Here is a 22,728-nt window from a genome sequence, read left to right as displayed (position 1 = left end):
TACAATCAAGGTAAGCATCAAGATCTGTAAAAGTGACATAGGATGCAGTAATGAGTCTGAACAAGACAAGATCTCCATCTCTCTGTGGTGCATATGGCCTAGGCGATAATTCCATAACAATGCAAGTGGTATCCAGATAACTGCAATCGTAGAATCTCCCACATGAGAGACATGCACTGGGTAATGAGAACCAACTCTAGAACCTCTAGCCAAAACTAAGCAACCACGACAGATCTTCCATGACCTATCGTGAAGAGAAACAGAATAACCTGCATCATGCAATTGTTTGACAGAAATCAAGCTCTTACTGAGCATGCGAACATGTAAAACATCCCTAAGCATAAGAGAAGTCCCATTAGGCAAAGCTAGGTGTATGTCCCCTATACCAATAATAGCATAAGTCTGCTCAAGGCCCAAAGAAATGCATCCATCAAACTCGTTGTAAGTAGAGAACCATGGTCTATGTGGAGTAACATGACAAGATGCCATAGAATCCAATAGCCAATCTAAGGCATAGGCCATATCACTGAACAAGAAAGTTGCAGGGAAACTAGATGACAGGAGTACATGCTCAAGTGTATCATCATGGGTAACAACATGTACCTCACCACTAGTAACAATGGTAACACCTGCTGCATCTCCTATATCTCTGACTCTCTGCTCATGTCAAGTCCATCTCTGTCTCTGCTACTCTCTAATCCATCTGAAACATTTTCTTTTAACATGATCAAGCTTCCCACAATGGAAGCATATATCTGTAGAAGATGACAAGGAATCCAAGTCATCATGAATAGGGCTATCCATAGCATCCACGGAGCTCAAGGAGTCGTGGGCTGTCCTAACAAAGGGAACCTGCTCATAAAGACAATCATTTGCAAGTACATCAGTGGTAGAAGCGTGCTACAAAGGCTCATGAAACCTCAATGGATGGGAGGACATAAAGGCATCAACCAAGGATGCAGAAGCTCCCACATGAAGAAGAGTCGTAGCCAACTGCATGACATAACCAACCACAATACAATAAAGCATAAGACATCTGTCATAAGAGCATACAGTATTCAACCATGAAATCAGCCCATCAGCATATGCATAAGTATAGCTCTGCAGTACATAATGCCATCTAGGAAAAGCCAAGTCAATCCAAGACCGGAAAGAGGCAAAAAATCTTGCAAGAGTCAAGCTCTAGGAAAAGCCCAAGTATTTGTACAACAACATTCAAATAAGTGGCTCTGTAAAGTACATGACAGTAGACAAATTGCATAGCCAGGAAAGCATCAAGAGCAATTGCTCTCTGACCTGTATGGGCAAAAGCAACCCAACTAGCATAGAAGCTAGGCAACAGAGAAGCAACAAAGCCATAACTGCTAAATCCAAGCACTGCCAAGAAGTCCACTAATCAAGGAGTCACCCACAAAGAACCAAGCATCAATGAGCAATGAAAGCTCAATAACCAATTGCCAAGACAATGGAGCAAGCACTGCTCAAACATGTATTAACATCTAAGTAAATCCAAGATCCATAATCGGGGCATTCAAGGCCAAACAACATCCAAGCTACATAAGTGATAAGCCGACCAAATGCAAACTGCTCCGCAAAATTCTCAAATGCAAGTCCAGTCAAGCCCAAACATATTCCATATTGCAGCCAAACCCAAAAGCATCCAGATTAGACATCGGTAGCACGGGGCATAAACCTTGTCAAGTGAAATGCCAGCTGCAAAGAAAATGATAGTGGACCAAGAATTGAGCTCTACTCTTGGCTCAAGGAGCATCCGGGAGCATAAACATCAAAGTGGCATCATCCAAATACATTAGCATATCATCTCGAGTAGTCGGGAGTACCTGTAGACTATAGGCATAACCAAACTAGAGGTAAAATAACCTGTCAACCAAGGTAGCATCAATCCCAACCAACAACAAAGTGTTTGCATCCAAATCAAGGCTCAATAGCTCTCAAATAGCATATCCAGGCATAAAACATGATGATCAAGCATCAATACATACAACAAGACACCCAAACGTCAACAAAGAGCATTATGCATAAGTCTCTCTGATAAAACCTTATTGCCCAAACAATGTACAGCAGTAAATCCCTGCATAAATTGAGCTATGGAAGTTCAAACCAAGTCCTAAATCATCTCAAAACATTGGGGGCAAACATTTGATGCTCAAACCAAGTCCTAAAGCATCTGGGCATCAAATACCAAGAACATGACATTTTCTTGCAGTAACTCAACTCAGATCTGTTGCAAAAAATGTTGTGATTAGAATTTGGCAGATCTAACATTTCCATTACGTCTGGAGTGTGCCAAAATCCCAAGTTAGACTCTTACCTTGCCTAAATCAGGTTTCGGATGCCTGAGATATAAGAAAAAATAGGAATTTTGAGCCAGATTTTGAAACAAGTGCAAAAAAAAAACATGAGCTACTAATGTGGGGCCTGCTGGTTATGTTGAGTATAAGGGGGAAAATGGGGGACATACAAGGTGCCCAATGAAGCCAAGGACCACCTACAAAGAGCCTATGAGGGCCGGGGAGAGACAGGAGATAAAATCTTACCTCGAGGGGAAGAAGAAATGGCTGGCATTGAAGATCCAAGCTCTAGGTCTTCAATCTGGGCTAAAGTAATGCTAGGCCAAGCTCCATGATTAAGCTCTGATCCAAAGCTCTGATACCAGTTGAAGGGGATGCAATGGTAGTGGAGAAGGAGAAGAGGAAGATGCAGGAGAGAAGAGCACACACAATGTAGGTGATGTCAAGAATGATATGATAGCCTTATTGCAGTATCTCATATATATGAATAAAGAATATGGGCGGTCAATGTACACGGGCAAGTCCAAGGGCCTTTTACCCTAACACTTGGGGCTCATCAATACATGCTCTCATGGTCAAAGGGTCTACACTTCATGTGCATTCAATTGGGTGTTGTTGTGAAAATATGCCTGAGTAATCTCCTTGATTATATGGGTGTGAGATAGGCCTCCTAAAGATGTGGGGGCCACAAAGGATCTATAGAGGGATGTTGTTTTGGACAAGCCAAGTATACTCATGTCTCCCATTATCTCTTATTCTTGCAATTCAACTTGTGCATCCTTAACCTTGTTTATCACCTGTAAATAATGCTTTCAGTTAGGATATTTCCCTACTTTGACAATTACCTCATTTTCCACATTGCAATATAGTAGTGATATTCTTTGTACTCCAAGAAATTGCTTGCTCTAGAGGCACGACAACCTATCACTCTTCATGGTGACTTTTATTTAAGCGCACGTTGATGACTCCTTTCTTCCTTGAGCTTTCATGATGGCATTCATTAAGATCAAAATGATTTACTTAGCATTGATAATCTCCACACAATAGAGGCATTGATTGAACAATTGCCTTGCTTGCACTAGCTTTCTCCTTATGAAAATTGGGATACATATGAGTAATGTTATATTCAATTTCCTTGCTTGTTCTATTATTTTGCTAATGAAAATTGGGGTACATATGAGAGATGTATATCCAACATATCATTGGTCTACATGGTTATCCTAAGGAGGTTCTTGTTTCATAGGGCATTTTGTATATATGTGCCTTGGTTGCCCACAATTCTAGTACTCTATCATCTCATGGTTCCTTAACATTATGACAAGGATTGGGTAGACTTAATCCATGAGGACTTTATTGCCCTCTTCATCATACATGATATATGGATTTGCATGCTCCTCTTATTTACTTAATCCTCGATAAAATGCGTATGAGCATCATTGGAGGGTAAGTAATGATTGAGAAAACTAGCTGTATAGTAAGATTATAGATACTTCAGTATAAAAGACTTTTTAATTAAATAAAACTTTTTACAAATGTCTCTTTCTCCCCCTTTTTAAATCAAGTCTCTCTCTCTCTCTCTCATTTAGTTAGATTAAATTTTTAAATTAAAAAAATTCTCCATTTTTTTATTTTAATTAAATATTTTTAAATAAAAAATTTGACAGTTTTTCACATACCTTGTGAGAGAGAGAGGGGAGGAAAGAAGAAGAAGAAGAAGAAGAAGAAGAAGAAGAGAGAGGGGGGAAAGAGAAAAAATAAAATTTTTAAACAGAATGAAGAGAATAAGAAAAAGATGAAAAAAGAGGAGAGGGAGAGGGAGAGAGAAGGAAAAGAGAGGAGAGAGGGGGGAGAAGAAGAGAGAGAGGGGAGAGAGAGAGAGAGAGGGAGAGAGAGATGGCTCATTCTCCCCCTTTTTAAATCAAAAATCTGTCTCTCTCCCCCCCTCTCTCTCTCTCTCCCTCTCTTTTAGCTAGATTAAACTTTTTAATTTAAACTTCCCTATTTTTTCTTTTTTCTTTTTTTAACTGAATATTTTTAAAATCTTTTTTAACTAAAATTTTCTGACAGTTTTTAACATACTTTGAGAGAGAGAGAGAGAGAGAGAGAGAGAAAATAAAATAAAATAAAGGGCAAAGAGAGGGGGGAGGGAACACACATAGAGAGAATTATAGAGAGAGAAAGAGAGAGAGAGAGAGAGAGAGAGAGAGAGAGAGAGAGAGAGAAGATAAAATTTAGAAAAGAGAGAGAGACTAAAAAAGAAAAAAATTAGAAAAGAGAGAGAGGGAGAAAAGATAAAATTTAGAAAAGAGAGAGACTAAGAAAGAAAAAAAATGAGAGAGAGAGAGAGAGAGAGAGAGAGAGAGAGAGAGAAGAAAAGAGAGGAGAGAGAGAGAGAGAGAGAGAGAGAGAGAGAGAGAGAGAGAGGGAAGAGAAAAAGGGAAAAGGGGGAGAGGGAGAGAGAAGGAAAAGTGAGGAGAGAGAGAGAGAGAGAGAGAGAGAGAGAGAAAGAGAAGAAAAAAAATAGAGAGGGAAAATAGAAGAGAAAAAGAGGAGAAATAGATTTAATAATATCGAGTAAAGTTGTTGTGTATATGAAGTGTGCCTGTTGCTACTTTACGCTAGTGAAGCTGCTGCAAAGCGGCCTAGTGTTCCATGTGCATGAAGCACACACGGAACAATAGTGTACATTATAGAATCATTTAGAAAATACCCCAAATTATTCATGTGTTTTATTATGTAAAGCATGTGCATATGGTGGACTCCACCTCCAAATTAACTCCAAATGTAGAAGAATGTGCAATTGTATTGTATTTCACAAATAGTTTACGAAAGTTAATCTCAAGCTTCAAAACCCCCCTTTAAAATAGTAGTTGGATTATTAATAGGATCAAGTGTTGTCTCTAAATAGCCATAGAAATCATTGAACAAAACATTGAGATGTTTGAGTAGAGTTTTTATAATATGTAGCAAAATTAATGTCAAGCCCCTTATTACTATTAAATCTAGAGGCTTTCAAGTGTATCGTAAGTTTTCAAAACAAGTAATTGAAAGTACTAGATATTATAATGTTTGTCCCACTAACATTAGACAATAGGTTGTAGTGTAAGAAGTCTAAATGTCTAGAAGTTTGGGTCCTCCATGTCCATTCTCTATCTCAACTGTCACTTTTCAAACATGAGGAGACAATGCCAACATATAAAATGTATTCACATTTAATCAACTAGTTAGGACACATTTAAGTAGGGTAGTAAGATGAGCTCAAACATTTTACTTTGATAAGTTCCATGAGTGCTGATGCATCCTAGGAAAAGACAACATGATTGGTTGGAACTTGACAAGGGGGTCTAGAATCATACTAATAATTTGTTCAATGTATGGCAAGGATGTTTAAGCAACGTTGGGCTATGGAAACAAGTCAACTATTGCTTTAGGAAGAGAAAAAGAAAACTTGTGATAAATGTTCAAATGATGGAGGCAAGAGTCAAGCACAAAGATCCAAAGTGGCCCATGTATGATTTGTAGGAGTGGGGTATAAGTGGGGGAGGTAGGTAGGGAGGAGGTAAGTGTAACCAGAAAGTGCTTGATGGATCTATTAGAGACAAGGATTTTCTAACAATATTTGAAAGAAATGAAGTGCTCGATGGAGCTATAGATGGAAGGAGTAAATCCAAACACAAAGTCCTCGATGATACTATTAGAGACAAGGAGTTTCCAACAATTGTGAGAGAGAAAGAAGCATAGCATAAGGATTGGAAACTTTGTCGGCAAAAGCTCAATGAATAAAGGAAGGAGTAAATTTGAAAACGTCCTTGATGGAGCTATTGGGAGACAAGGAGGTTCCAACAATTTTGAAAGAGAATGAAGCATAAGAATTGGAAAGTTCCCCGGCAAAAGCTCAATGAATAAGGTGGCACACGGATAAAAGACCTAATGGTCCTGGAATGTGTACCCTGAGTGTCATCATTCACGCTACTTGGGAAACGGCTACATGCACGCATGCACGTTAAGGATGTAAGGGCGTTATAGAAGTAGTAATTATGCATACTCCTGGAGTACGCAAAGAGAGGATGTAAGTACTAAAACTTGCGTTGACATTGGGCTTGTAATTGTGACACTTCCATGAAGGAGATGATGCTCCGCAAGGCACATCGTTTAACCCTGATTGGGTACGTAAGAGGGCAATAATGCATTGCGGGTTAACAAGGAGACAAACGGAAGATCAAGTGGCTTTTAGGACAAAGAGCTTGTTTATTTATTTATTCTTCCCTTTGGTCTTGCTGTAACTTGCGAGCAAAGGCTTGGCATGCCACGTAAGCTCAAGGCTGCTTTGTTGGTACTAGAGTAGACTAGCTAGACACACAGACTAAAGGAAAAGAAAAACGCCAGGCAGGCATAGACTATTATTGTTTGTTGATTTAAAAATGAAATGAAGGGGCCTTGCCGGCCTGTCGTTTTGTCATCATTCGACCCAGCCAAATCAACGCATCCTTCTAATTGCGTTTGTCTTGTTGAGAAGAATATCGTTAGGTGTAATCAACCACTGGGCGTCCGAGGTCACATTGTCTTTGTCTTTGAATAAACAGCCTAAAATAAAGATCCCACCCCATCACGTTTTGGCCCATGTGGCAACTCAGGAACCTACCATTATCATTGGCAATTTTAATAAGCGTCGTTCTCTTAAGCTTTAGAGTCTAGATTTCTAGACTCCAAAGCTCAAAGACCTTGATTCAAAGGGTTTACTAATCTTCATTGTGATCATTGACAATTGTGATGTGAGTTGCGATTTCCGTATATGTCACCCTCTCCCTCCCCAACCCCCCTCCCCAAAAAGAAAAAAAAAAGGCCCTACGTGAGGTGCACTTTTAGCAAATAAAAATTGCTTCAAAATATAGGGAAAGTTTACAGCCCCAAAATTTGAAATTTTTGTTTGCATAATGATGCCAATTTTTTTGCTTTAGCTAAACAATCCCTCCAAAATTTTAAGCCGAAGGTTCTTCTCTTTGCAATGAAAATGTTTTTCACGGACATTCCACTTTTTTGCATCAATAATTCTACATGTCATGTCCTTATTTTCCACAAGGACCCATCTTGCATTCAAATCTCTAATGAAGTGACCCATTATTAGGTTATATTTAACAAGAAACAAAAAGCTCATGGATAGCATTGCCAAGCTAATGGATAAGTGCAACTTAAACTCAAATGCGGTGGAAAACTAGAAGTACAACTACATGGGCCAAGTTAAGATAGCTTGTCTATTCAATCAAATCTTTTTGTGCTATGGAAATTTGTATCAAAATAAAACTTGATACAAAAGGGAGTTATATAGTTGTTTTATAGGAAGCTTGACCTCTAACTTAAATGTTTCTCATCATAATGGCTCTACACCATTTCTATCAAATATTATGACAAAAAGTTGCTTGTGATCCTAACTAATTGTTGGAGTCTTGCTTTCTTAATTGTATCCTCTTTAGAATAGCTTTATTGTCTATATTGAATGTTTCTCTCAAAGGAATTGTCCTTCTTGCATTTCTCTCTCTTTTTAGCCCACTTGAGATGTGCTCTTTCGATTTTCTCTTAGTCTATTTTCTATTGCCATAAAAAGATATGAACATTAAACAAAATTAAGGATGAAAAAGTTCATTGCTAAACACAAAGTGATATGTGCTTATTCAACTATGCCAAAGATAGTAATTCCTTAGCCAATTCTAGACTACCTCCAGCTGGAGGTAGTCCATTGATTTCATCCAGCAAGTTTTATTTCCAATTGAGGGTTGAAATATGAAAGGGGAGAATAATCACATGCAAAATATTCATGTTAGCTTTATAAACAAATGAAAATGCGAGGAATAATTTCCAGATTTATGAGACACATTGGACATACCCTAGAACATATGCCTACTTTAGAATCTATTTCATTAGTCCATAATTCTAGTAAAATTAGCCGCATTAGGTAGGCTATCTTGGATTGAATGTAGCTTATCCATATGAGTGAAAATCTATACTTATATTGGTGGGAGGGACTGATTTAAGATCCACCTCTTGTTTAGCTTAGGAGTGAGTTGATTCTTATTTATGGGGAGGTTAATGAGTGGAAGTGAAGGCTTGTTTCCTTGCCAACAGATGCTGGCTGGGTTGAATTTTCTAGTCCACATTGATTGGTTTCTATAGATGAGGACCCTATTATGAGTTCTTCTCAAAAGAAATTTGCAAGTATAGATTCATGAGCTAGTAGGAGTCTGTCAACATAGCATTAGGGACGACCTAGTCCTTGTTCATATGGTTCCATAAGTCCGTCTAGGTTGTAGGCCCTTTTTGAAGAAGTGGTAGGCTCTAATTTGTTTTTTTTGGGTTCATTGACCTATGAGAGTAGCTGAATCAAATTCAACAGCTTGAGGGGAGGGTGAACTATAGGATAGGAGAGAAACATAGTAATTCATTATATTCTTTACAAACTAACCAAAAGGTTTTGGATAGTGAAGAGCAAGCCTTTAGTTCGAAGTTCACATTACCAAATATAATTGATAGGGCCCAAACCTTGGTGCTCCTTCAACTTGAAATTTATGCCTCTACTTGTGTGAGTTCTTGTATTACCTTTAAGAGTTGATCTTGTAGCTCCACTTGACCTCAATCAATTCTACTTTCTAGTTGAATATAGAGTTCACACATGGAGTGTTTGAAATTTCTTCTATATTTATCTAATATAGATTTAACTAAGAGGCTAGTTGTTCAATTATGCAGTCCTATCACAACCCCTCCATTTCTATAGTTGTGATCTATGAAAAACTATAGAGCCTTATCTATTCAACTCATATTTCGTTCATAGCCCATTGTTAGTTGGTTTGAGGTCTTAGAGACATAAGGTTCTAGGTATGAATTTGTGTTCCTTCAAAAAATATCTCAAACTTCTAACTCTTTTTCGGGTAGGTTAGACCCTTTACAATGTAGCTAATCAATTTTAGTAAGTTCATTCAAATAAGTTCTTTTTGGATTTTCCCTTTTTCTAGCTATCTTTACCTTTCCTAAATGGATTTCCATCACTGTTACGAACTCTAGAGTATTTTTGTTTGGAGGCTCAGTTGTTGGAACTTGTTCCTTTTGGATTTTGAGGGTTTGAGAGGGGAGAGGGCCTTGGAGCTTCTCTTCTCCCCCAAGTGCCTCATCGTCATCCATATTCAAAAATTCTATATCCTAAAAAATTTCATTAAGATCTTTGTCTTGGTTATCTATTTTGTTGTCATTGACTTGGTGTTGAGCTTGGTGTTGATGATTAATTTCTACTGGTATATCATCATGCTTTGATTGAAAGGTAGATTAAAAGCCCTTATGATTATTTTCATTGTTGCCCTCCAACCCTTCAATCTTTTTACCTTTTGAGTCATTGGGGATGTTGAGTACTAGTGGATTGAATTTGTTAATTTTTTTCTTAATGTTCCTTTGACAATTAAAACCTATATTATCATCATTTTCTTTCCCTTCTAAGGATTGACTAAAATCCATGATTATCCTTTTTTTTCAATTTGTCATTGGGCCTTATTTTCTTTCAAAATTAGCTTGGTGAACTCCCTTATGAAAAGCCCCACTTTGAGACATTTAAAACAAGCATTAAGAAAAAAGCTTATATGAAATAGGTTGGCTCTCAAGGATTATCCCGTTAAAGTTTGAAATCAATCGAAATTCTAGCAATTTCTTGCTCACTTCTATTTTGATGAGCACATAAGAGTGCCATCTAGTGTCCACAACAGTAGTAGGCATCTAACTTGTTAGTTTTAATCCCAAGGGGGAAACAAGATGCCATAGGATGGGCAAAAGATTTTTTGGAAGGGCAAGGGATTCCAATGACACAAGAAAATATGTGGACTATGGACTAGATGTGTCAAACTCTTACGTCCAACAAAACAAGGTTAATGGTGGATTATTTAACATCCATTGTCCAATCCCTAAAACATTAAGGACCTTCCGGTGAGATTTGAGCAAAAAGAAGAAATAATTACTAGACATATATTGAATTTTCTCAATATGTTCTCCTAATAGTTTTAATTCCAAGCTCCAAGGAATTTGGTTGGAGGCATCGCCCCATGGCATAGTCCTATTAGAGCTATAGATTTATAGATTTTAGCCACATGTTCGAACCAATGGAGAGCAAAGAGATGGCCACAATGACTTCTTCTTTGATTTTTCTCTAATTGAGATTCAAATCGCTTTGCATTACTTGGCCTCCAACCTTCTTCGTTCCTATTTTATGTGTTTGATTAGCCTTGTTGAGAAGAACTTGGCTCAACCCTAGGAGGAGGCAAGTTGGGAATTCATGGTCTTCGTTGGAGGATTCAAGCCTTGACCCCTAAGTCTAGCAAAGCTATTCCCTTTGGGTAAAGGTTAATAAGAGTTCTTGATCTAGTGGGGCCGAGGCAGCGTTGGCAACCTTGAGCATGCACACGTTGACTGCTTGTGTGCTTGGATCTGCAATGTGCATGGACTGACGTAATATGGAACCCTTTCTACTCTCTGTGGCTCTGCTTGTGTGGACCGATTTTTTAGTGATTAGCTCACTAGATAGCATTTATTATGATGGAGAATCGAGATTAGGCGTGTCTATAATCCAGCGAGTCTTTTGATATAAAGAGGGGCTCTGTAAGGAAGAAAGCTCAAGCCTCCTGACAGAGAGGGAAGGGAGATCTTTTTTGCAGCTTTTGGAAGGGCTAGGCGAGGTTCAAGAATGCCTAGGCATAAAGCCTGGAGCATATGATTGCTGGCACAGAGAGAGAGAGAGAGAGAGAGAGAGAGAGAGAGAGAGAGAGAGAGAGAGAAGTTCCTTAAGCGCTAGCTCAATTAACTGACAAGCATGATGATGAGTATAAGGAGATTAGTGCTGCTGTATCTATTGATGCAATATATAAGCCTTGATGACCTGGTGAGAGAGTGTGGTCATGGCGTTAGTGCTGGAGTTGGCGTAATCCGAGGTGTGGAATGCACGAGAAGCTTAGTATCAACCGATGATAACGAATTGTATGAGATGAAATCGAAGGACTTTCTAGACTGGGTGGCTCGCGTGGGATCGAAGAAGCAGATTAACGATAATGATAAGGCGAGTATTAACAAGGATAATCACGCGATTAGTACTGATGGTGCCAGCTTTGGGGAGGAGAAGGCGGCGGCCGTGATTACAGTGGGCGGCAGTGGGGCCCAGTTCTCGAGCGTGCAGAGCGCCGTCGATTCCGTGCCAGCTGGCAACAGCCAACGTGTTGTCATCCAGATCGCTGCGGGCCTCTACCAGTTCTCTCTCTCTCTCCCCCAAAGACGATGACTGATTATCGTTGCATCCTTAGGATTTAATAATTGCAATTATTATTGGACCTTGTACTGGTTCCATCTGATTTCATCTCATCTTGTGTTGCTCGTATAATGCTTCCACGTGTCCTCCAGAGAGAAGGTCCACGTGCCCTCCAGCAAGCCTTACATCACCTTCCAAGGAGCCGGGGCCGCGTCCACCACCATCAGCTGGCATGACACCGCCTCTAGCGCTGGAACCACCCAAGGTAGCGCCTCCGTTGCCATCGACGCTGGCAACTTCATCGCCAAAGGTATCACCTTCAAGGTAAGTAACGCGGTACTGACCAATGAATATTGTTTTCAATTGGATGCGAGAGAGCTTTGAGAATCCATGCCTCTTTCATTTTAATTGGATACTCTATCTTATTCACCCGGACCGCGGGCCTGGATAAGCATTTGCGACTAAGAGTGCAGCGATCCCTCGACTTGCCAGACATATCAGATGTCCAATAAGTCGAGTTTCCATCATGTGGCACGCTGGCATGCTTTTTTCTCTCCTCCTTACTAAAATTACAGCGACTTTTACTTTCAAATGCAAGTAATAACTCGAGAAGTAACATGACTCTAACTATACTTTCAAAGTTTCTTACAAGTCAACGTAACAAGGCACATCGACTCTTGAATTTTCTATATACATATATTTTACGTTAATAGATAGTGAATGGTGGTGTGGGGATGTCAACAATCGTAGGGTTAAGGCTCTCTTTTGCTTGCTAATTTTGAAGAAAATCTTGTTAGGTCATGGTCACATGGCACCACTTCTAAGGGTGGTGCCACACATTTAGCTCTCGGTAGACTTTGCGGGAGTCTTGCAAGTAAACTAAATATGGTGTGGCATGCTCTTTTGTCTCCTTACTAAAATTTGGCAACCTTTACTTTGAAATTCTAGTTGAGTTAGGGAGATATCCCATTGATGGGCTTGAACCATGGACCTACTAGAGCTCATGCACTCTCCCTTACAACTAAGCTACTACTTTCATCCCCATATTTTCCCTCATTAGTACGAAACTAAATTTATTGACACCTTTGATGTGAGACAATAATAAGGTCCATGTTGACACTCATATATAAGACACTTGTTTCTCCATGCTTCCATTTGTTTCCATGCAACTCTTGCCAGAGCTAGCACCTCCACCAACCTCTTTCAAGTTCCATAATTAATTAGAGCATGGCTTCCAAGTTTCTAAAAAGCTCAAAGAAAGTAAATGTCTAGTTTATAGGTATTTTCAATTACATCAATAAAGACATACGCGATGTTCTAACTCACCCCGCTAAATGATAATTCTTAACCATTGTTCATTGATCAATCTCAACCCTCTCAACCTAACTTTATCAATGATTGAGAGGCTAGGGCTTCTCCTTGGATCAATGGAAGGTGTCTTTAATTTGGACCAATGTTTTCCCATCATGATTTTAAATAAATCTCAATAGCAATCATGTTTTGATCACACTGAAGTGTCATGGTTCATGGGCTCAAAATTCAAGTCTAACCACTCTCATGCTCAATCAAAGGCATCTTGTATAATGGTATATGATTTATAATTTAAGCTAGTGTACACCTAGAAAATTACACCATAACCAATGTAAATGAAGAATTGGAGAAAATTTGCATCATATTAAAATGGCAACTCCCACACAAGGTCACTCGTTTTTGCATTCCTTAAATTTATCACCTACTTTCAATACAAATTTATGACTTTGTTGCAATGAAACTACTTGCACATAGATAGTTCATACCAATGTTTAAAGATGGGTGCTTTTATATAGGCATACGATATACTGCGGTATATGAGCATGTGACATACGTTCTATAATACTTGCCTACATTCAATACTTGTATTCTCTAATGTTGTCATTTAAACACATGTAGAACTCATCACCTTCTCCACCAGTGGGGTCCACAAACAAGCAAGCAGTTGCTTTGAGAATCTCAGGTGATCAAGCCGCATTCTACAATTGCAACTTCTTGGGCTATCAAGACACCTTATTTGATGATGAAGGGAGACATTATTTTGAGAGTTGTTACATTGAAGGATCTGTCGACTTCATATGCGGAAATGGCCAATCATTATACAAGGTAATAAATAGGACAATTATCTTTGTGGACTCAAGATGAAACTCTAATATTGGACAAAAGAGTCATTAAAGCTCTAACAATGCAGAAGATAATCATTCACCAGTTGAATGTATCCATTTGCAATCATCAAATTCTTCCTTCAACACTACTTTGGGTTAACAAAATTTACTTGTCACAAAGTCTCTACCATTCACCATTGAACACAATGCTTTCTTAGAAAAAGAATTAGTTTCTTTTTTAGTTGAATTCTATTTGCAAAAAATAGGAATTGTAATATTTTATTAAACAAGGTGAAGTGCATTTTTGTACTCAGGGTTGTGAGCTCCATGCACTACAACGATCTACAGAATCCTTGACAGCACAAAGGAGAGAAAGCCCTGGGGAGAATACTGGATTCTCTTTTGTGGATTGTAAGGTGACAGGTGCTGGCATGGCTTACTTGGGAAGAGCTTGGGGACATTACTCAAGAGTGGTGTTCTCTTTCACTTACATGGCTGACATGATTAAGCCTGTAGGATGGTACAATTGGGGCGATTCAAGTAGAGAAAAGTAATTATCTTCACTATCATCACCATTATTGAATGTGAAAAATGTAAATGATTGATTACAAAATTGCTTGCATTGAGTTTCCCAATATTGTATTCTGAGAGCTCTATTTATCTTGACTCAAATCCTAAGGGGATCATGCTTCAAATCATAAAACAGAAAACACAAAGTAGGATATCCCCTAGTACTATATGCCTTTAACATAAAGTAGCTTTTTTATATTTGTAGGAGAAATTCAAAGGGACCTTAGTTCACCTCAATCCAATGCATAGAGAATTCATTATTTGTGCACAAAGGTAATATAATTGTTTTAAGGCCTAACATTGAGCTAGAAAAAGTAGTTACCAAGCTACATATGCCAAAGTTAAGGAAAGGGAATCATTGCCTTAATCATTATTGCTATCCTAAGTGTTGAAAATTTAGCACATCAAAGTTATTGTAAATATTTGAATAGCACATCCAAATGTAGAGGGGTGCTTGTAAGTACCATAAATCACATGCAACAAAGTAATTACTAAACTATGGCCACCCTTCCTTACCATGACCCTTGTTCCCAAGGCTATAGTAATGACTTTTTTGACATACTAGACCTTATATGTGAGTATTGATATACATACACACACAAACATGAGTGAATGCATATGTGTTGCGTGTGTGCACACACATAAACACATGCAATATACATGTACATGCATGCATGTGCGTGCGTGCACACACACACACACACACACACACACGCATGCGCACATGCACGCACGCACACACACACACACACACACACGCACACACGCACACGCACACGCACATGCACACACTTATGTACTTATAACCATGTGTTTATACATCAAAATCTATACATATGTCTAGAAAAAATAATGCTCATCTTATCACAAAAATTCATATTTTCCATTGAATTAACATTTACTAAAAGTCACTTATAGAAAGTATCACTCAAATCATGTTTTTTTTGTCTCATTTTATGATTTGACAGCAAAGTGTTTTTCGGGCAATACAAGTGCACTGGCCCAGGTGCTATTCAAAGTGGGAGAGTGGGTTGGTCCCATGAACTTTCAGATGCTCAAGCAGCACCTTTCCAATCATTGAGCTATATTGATGGATCTTCATGGGTGCAAACTTAAGAAACCCAAGAGTTTTGAAGAAAAAGAGAGGGGGCATAAAAAATCATCATCTATGTTTGTCGACATTGGCAACACTTTCTTTTCTCAACTTGTACAATCATAAAGCCCATACCAATTTGTGGATCATGTGTATATAATCATCATGCATCACATCATTTATATCTTCAAAATGGACTAGTGCAAGTGCAATGGCTATTTCTTACTAGTTCTAAAGAAGAACCTATGTATGAGAATAATGGACACATATCTTGAAAGCTACTTCCTAAAGTAGTTGAAAGAGAAATACAACTATTAGAAATTGAATGTTCAATGAATTATCTAGTAATGTGCAAATGCACTAAACATATCCACAATATTATTTAGTTTATATTGTTGACGTTGAACTTGTTAGATTCTACAAGTAAACAAATTTGGTTATTCTTTTCTTGCTTTATTGAATTTGGATAAACCATACATTGTTCCAAATTTGGTTATTTGTCATGATTTATGTAAAGAAGAGAAACTCTTCTTTTTCGACATGGAAAAGGAAATCCATAATGTTTACCTTCATCTTGCTTTTGAATATTTTTCTTTAAGTCACTATATACTTATTGACATTTTAAAAGATTTTTCATTTATTTGAGAATTAAAATAGTTACCTCTTCCAATCCCTCTTCTCTCTCTCTCTCTCTCTCTCTCTCCCCCCCCCCAAAAACAATGAACGTAGAAAAACATCCCCCTTCTCACTCGGTGGGCTCTCACTTCTTAGTGGGTGCCCTTGCAAAAGTTAAAAATTTCAGTGTACTTTCTCAATGAAATAGTTAAATAAGTCCCAACTCCTTATTAAATTAAGCCTCACTTTGTTGTTATTCTCTCCCCCCCGCCCCCCTCCCTCGATGCATTTTTTGTCCATTTGAACTTGAATGTCATTTAGGCATGCTATTGTGATTTTATCCCAACTTCTCCTTTAAGGATGCAATAATTATGATTATTGATCTAGACAAGGATTGAACTTGTATTTTCATATTCTTCATCATAATCTAGACTATTTCACATGTGTTGCAACCAATATAGCTTAGTGTAGTTCTTGTATAGGTTACGTAGCAAAATTACTCCTAATTTAAATGATAAGATGAGGCCATTACTATTTATAAGCTATACTAATGTTTTACAACTTAGAAGATGAAGGAGAACATATGATGTTCAACTTGAATAGGCATCTCTATAGTTACTTCATTTATATTGTTGAGTAGGCAAGATGAGGGATTTCCAATTTTTATCTAATTTTATACTTCTTATTCACATTGGTGCTTGTGTCATTAGTACATGATTTCTGCTACTTCAATAAACATGCATAATCATTGATTACCTACATACATGGATAATCTTAGGGCCAATTCCATTTAAGAGTTTTAGTTTAATTGAAGTGAGATATTAAATGAAGATGTCACCTTCAACCTTTGCGAATCAAATATGATTGACCATGGGGAGAGGTCCAGTCCTTTGTTTGAGAGCCTAAAATAAAAATCCAATTGTTTAATCCCTTTGTGAAGTCCTAAAGGTCCAAAGAAAGTGTCACCATGCTTCTTACAAATAAAGAGGTAAAAGAAATGATGTAGCAATAATTTTGCAACCTTTCCATCTAAGTGCTTCCATGATCTAGCAATCAAGAGATCCACATATTTTGTGAATTTTATTCAAAAAGATGAGAAATTCAACATTACGAGGTTCTCAACAATGCCTTTTAAGCCTCTAATCCAAAACTCCCCATTGGCTTTATAACATAGCTTAGAGAGCTCAAGAAACTTGGTAGCTCTATATTGGAAACAAAGTCTTTGCATAAGCTACTCAAAAGCTTCAATCCAATCTCAAAGGATCTCCAACAATGACAAGTAACAAAAACACTAGAAAATCCCTTGAACTACAAAATTTTAGGGTTTCTTTTAGAAGGCCATTTAGGGATCGTGAGTCCTTTATATCCCAAGGGCTTTATATACATTATTATTAGGGGAGATTTGAACTAAAAAAGGGCCTTCTTAGGAATGCCACATCACAATATTCCCTAAAAAGGGGGGCACAATAAATTTTTTGCAAAAGAGCTCCAAATTTGTTAGAGTTTGAGAATTATAATTCTACTCATCAAGCTATTTCTAGTGATATATGGGTATTTGAGAGTTGCAATAATATTTCCTACCCAAAATTCATTGTGCAAATTCCAAACCCTATCAACCCATATATCATCGAAAAGAGCTTGATGAGTAGAATCTAAATCAGACTTTGACAAAATTTGATCTCATTTGCTGTGCCCCCCTTCTTTAGGGAATATTATGACATGGCATTTCTTAGAAAGCCCATTTTTGAGTTCACATCTCCCCTAATGGTTTTTTTCTCTTACAATCAAATTAGCAACTTATAATTTTGTGAATGCAACCCTATACACATGTTGTTACTACCAAAGCTATATGCATAGTTCTTTTGATAATACTAGATGCATGTGGTAACTGTCAAACCATATGTTATGTAACATTTTTATCCCAATACTTTTCTCTAACATATGCCTTATCTATAGCATGGTATGGACAAAAGAAAGATGTCGTGCTTATAGGCTTGACTATATTCAATATTGTTCTAGCCTATACTTTTTGCTTGACAATGCGCTTCCAATAGGCTTTTGAGACTAAGGAGCATATACATGCCTTTGAAGGTGTTTGATACATGGGATATGACAAGTTCACCTATAACTAGGCTACTATTATCTTAAATTTTAACTGGATTGATTGATTCAAAGAAAAAAGCCTTTTCACATTTGTAAAGCTCAAGATATACAACCAATAATGCATTGCAAGCCACAACACTATAGTTAGTTTGGACACATCAAAAGTAATCTATGAAAATTAAAGGACTACATAAACTGAGAGTGCCATTTTTAATGGCTTTATATCTATAAAAAATTTGCAATCGTTGTGTGATCTTAATGAAAATAAAGGGGGAAATGGGAATTTAGTCCTTGGTTTACTAATGTTTCAAGCTTTTTACAAGATACAAATATACAAATACACAAATTTGGCAAATAAAATATTGTGTTAAAAAAGATGGAAGTTCTAAAATCTTTATTCTTTGAAAACTTACACTAGCAACTTGGCAAGGGTGTATTGAGCACTTAGATAATTGAATTGCTCATCTTGTTTTACCTCATTTGTCTTGGAAAATTAACATAATATTTAAATAATTTGGAACCGTTTATTCAATAAATTAAATTCAAAAGGATAGATTACATGCTTATCTCATTCACAAGCACAAATAATGCAGTGGAAGGAGACTTTAAAATATTCTAAATATTACAATGAGACAAACACTAACATTTCTTGATCTTCGATACTTATTCTTGTATGTGGCTATGACACCACATGCTTATACAAGCAAGATGATGGACTCACAAGGGCCTTCCTATAGAATAGTGGAGTAAGGTCCAAAGATGTTCTCAACGTGAGGGAATGATCAATAAACACAAAACAAAAATGTAGCAATATGAGAGCTTTAAAATGGATATAGCCTTCTTAGAACCTATTAGAAATGCAAGGTGATACACAAAAAACCTTGGATAATTTTGAGAATGACACATAGTTTTAGCAAGAGATAATACCTTGAGATAAAGTCTCAAAAGATATCTAGTCCAACTTTACATGAAGACCTTGAGTATAAAACATAGCATTCCTCATATATTTAAACCTATAGAATTTATTCCACTCAATTATATTGAGTAATATGTAGTTTGTCCAAGCCAATAGATGTTTATTCTATGAGCTAAATGTATATGCATTTGCAAATGGGAATTTGGATTGTATGCTTGTAAATGTTATGAAATTTTTGGAAGAAAGAAAAGTAGAATAGTTGTGATGTAATGATAAAATGAATATGACAAGGTGATAATGATTGTAAATTTTATGTGGCAAGAATATTGCATTTATGTGCATATGTGCACATTTTATGTATAAATGTAAACTAGGCTATCTAATTTGTTTATACTTATGTGAATATGTTTATTGAGAGGTCTAGTGTTTCTCCACACACACACACACACACACACACACACACACACACACACACACACACACACACACACACACACACACACACACACACACACACACACACACCACGCACACGCGCACGCGCACGCGCGCGCGCGCGCACACGCACACACACACACACACTTAGATGCTTGTTTAGCTATGTGTAAGGAAAGCATACACACATGTTTATACTAGGGTAGGCATGCACTAATATGGCTACTAGTAATCTTGCTAATGCAAGTTGCTTTGTTTTCATGCATATAAATTTATTGAAGCTCAAATATAAAATTCACTTTCATTAATTATATCTTCTTTTATGTATTGTCAAAGAAAGTATACCTTTGTTCCAAAGTTTTTCAATGATTATGAATAAAACTATCAATGTTGGACTCAAAATATCATACCTCAAAATATGTATGATTTTTGAATATTTGAAAATTCTACATGTATAATGCACACAATGAATAAGACTAATTCATTGAGCTTATGAATGTGAAGAAAAATGGATGTTGTGTATATATTTGTGAAAATATATCCTATGTGTATGAAAGAAGAAAGATTGATACCTTACTTACAATTTTAACATGAATTTCCATGCTTTTGTTAATCAATACTTTGATGCAAAATCAATCATAAATTCTATGCTCTTTTAAATTCTTGCATAAATGTGATGATAAATGGAAAAAAGATTAATTAGTCCCTAATTTTTAATTGGCCATCATATTTCTCTAATTGTGAGAAACAAATTATAAAAAAAACTTCAAACCTTTTTAATCCATGAGTAAAAACATATATTAAACTTGCAAGCACATTAATATGTAAAGTCATAAATAAATATCGTATTTATTATTGGGATTACTTGATGCATGTGACTTTTCAATGGTTGCATGCTCATCTTCATACATGATGGCATTATCATGATCTATGTCTCCTACACCATGATCACCATTTATCTCTCTTGGTCCATGATCATCATTGGCTCAGTACTAGAATCATCATCCATATGCTTCATAATATAAAAGTTTCATATATTTGTCTAAAGGATGTGGAGATAGAGACCACATGCCACCATATGTTATTCTACATCATTGGTTGAAACAAAAATTATTAAAGTATAATTAGAAACATGTTAATTACGATTCTATGAAATATTATATATTCATATAAAAAACCTATTGATGTATTATTAGAAACATGCTAATTATAATTCTTTGAAGTGAAAAAAGTAAAAATAGTACCCATACTATATGTTGATATCAACTTTTTATATTTAAATAACATTTACTTGATCACATTGTTGTGGTAGCACCAATGTTCCATGCTTCCCTTGCCATAGCTTTGTAGAATCAACTGTTGTAAATGCATTGGCACGGTGCTTGATTATTGCAATAGGGCATATTTCCATGACATCCTTAAACCACTTAATATTCATACAATATACAAATAATGTTTGATAATTGATCTTATAGATATCTTGGATAATGCAAAACCACTCATCCATATTTCCATTGACTGTCTCAAAGCTAGTAATGACTTCACAATCTTGGGTATTCCTCTTATCATCAATCATTTGAGTTTGAAAATGGTTTTTCTCACACTATAACATTGAATATTGTTGTGCACTTTATCAAGACAAGAGCGTCACACTTTATAATCAACATCGAGGGGACTAAGACTAACATCATTAGAACAATGAAGATAAAGATGTAGTATACAACCAAAACTCCTAAGTATATATTGATTTATAAAAACCAATACAATAATCTTGATAGAGATAGAATTGCTAATAATTGGGTATATGAAAAAATTTAGTAAAGGAAACACATCATCTTGTAGACTCAAAAGCAAATAGTAATACAAAAATGATATGGTAGTACTACTGCCAATACTTGTATCTTACGACATACACAAGGGTAATAAATTTTGCTACTATTGTGGCACTCAAGTTGCCAATCAAAGTATTGGTAGAAAGGCCCAATAAGCACATGGAAAATAAATAGATGTAAACCTAGAAAGATGAATGAATAGTCAAACCAAATAGTCAAATACTTGGCTTGGGCGGGTCTCTCCTTAATATAGCCTACTACTAGCTACGATATTCTCTCCACCCATATGCCATGTTGATGGTGGCCATTACTACTACTGCACCCCTGGAGGGAGCAAGTTATACTATAGGTGATGTTGTTATAGCCAAACATCCATTTGGGTCCATACAAGAGGTTGTGGAATGATGTAGAAGATGAGATTGGTTGTGAGCGTTTTCACGTAGATAACACACAGCCAGATTTGGTATTGGACCTAGTTGTGCTCAAAGGTGGTCCTAGCAAGATAGGTATCCATGCCATCCAATTTCTGTTTGTGCATGGACTCAGCACTTAGAAGTGCATGAATCAATGTCAACCCTTCAAGGATAGGTCTTGGCAAGCAACCTCAGAGCTAGTTCATATTGGTCAATGTCATGATGTATTGAGAGAAGCCAAGGGGACTTTAGAGAGTGGATCATCAAGGTCAGGATCTCTATTTGAGTGTAGTTTTTCTGCTTGCTTAAGCCTCCACAATAGCTAGAGACCAACACTCCAACAACATTTTGATAGAGGGTATGGGTCTATTTAATCACAATTGAGATGAAAAATACCAACCTTTTTTATTTATCTAGCCACTCTGGTTTACTTTTTCCCTCAAATGTGCTCCCAAAGAAGGTCTTGACTCATCCTTCTAGTCATGATTCAGGTCCAAGTTTGCATCTTGTAGGACTTGAATCCACTTATCTACCTTGGCATTTTGCTACTCCAATTCTTGGCAATGCTCTACCATCATCTACCACTTCAGATCTATAGAGCTAGTATCAATGGAGAAGAACAAGACATCTGCAGCAACACATCTAGAGCCTTTGGAAATGCATCCTTGTCATTAATAGTAGTGATGGGCTATTCCTTGGCAAGCGTCTTCCCTTTCCCAGAAGGTGTAGGTAGGGGTACTTGGCTAGTTTCCCTTGATCTTGGGGTAGCCAATCTACAAGGATTTGGAGAGTAGGTAGAAAAGGAAGGGCCACAAGTTTAAACTTAGCACCAAATCCAAAAGTAGAGTATGAGTGAGAAGGGGCATACCCAATAGGGATAGTCTTGGATTATTGTTGGAAAATGGGCAGAGTGGTGGCCTATAGAGCTTGGGAAATGGGGAAACCTTGGCATTAGAGTTTGGCTCATCTGATTTGTTGGGCTAGGGTGGACGCTTAGAGCAAGAGTCTATCATGGTGGCCTAAAGTTCTTGCTTAA

At 37.1% G+C, this 22,728-nt stretch overlaps 1 protein-coding gene across 1 annotated transcript; it reads left to right on the top strand.

The window, feature by feature from the left end:
* The first annotated feature begins 10,941 nt into the window (after nucleotides 1-10,941).
* LOC148009316 (putative pectinesterase 53) lies at nucleotides 10,942-15,715 on the top strand. The gene is made up of 5 exons (XM_087673551.1): nucleotides 10,942-11,582; nucleotides 11,733-11,904; nucleotides 13,510-13,716; nucleotides 14,030-14,265; nucleotides 15,254-15,715. Exons 1-5 carry the CDS (start codon nucleotides 11,152-11,154, stop codon nucleotides 15,399-15,401), a joined length of 1,194 nt encoding a protein of 397 aa, XP_087529677.1. The 5' UTR covers nucleotides 10,942-11,151; the 3' UTR covers nucleotides 15,402-15,715.
* The last annotated feature ends 7,013 nt before the right edge of the window (nucleotides 15,716-22,728 follow it).

Source organism: Lygodium microphyllum, unplaced genomic scaffold (genome assembly GCF_053477565.2).
Source record: "Lygodium microphyllum isolate KBCC unplaced genomic scaffold, Lygodium_microphyllum_v1.1.10 scaffold_31, whole genome shotgun sequence".
NCBI lineage: Eukaryota > Viridiplantae > Streptophyta > Polypodiopsida > Schizaeales > Lygodiaceae > Lygodium > Lygodium microphyllum.
The sequence above is the reverse complement of the archived record's forward strand: the minus strand, read 5'-3'. Positions and strand labels throughout refer to the sequence as shown.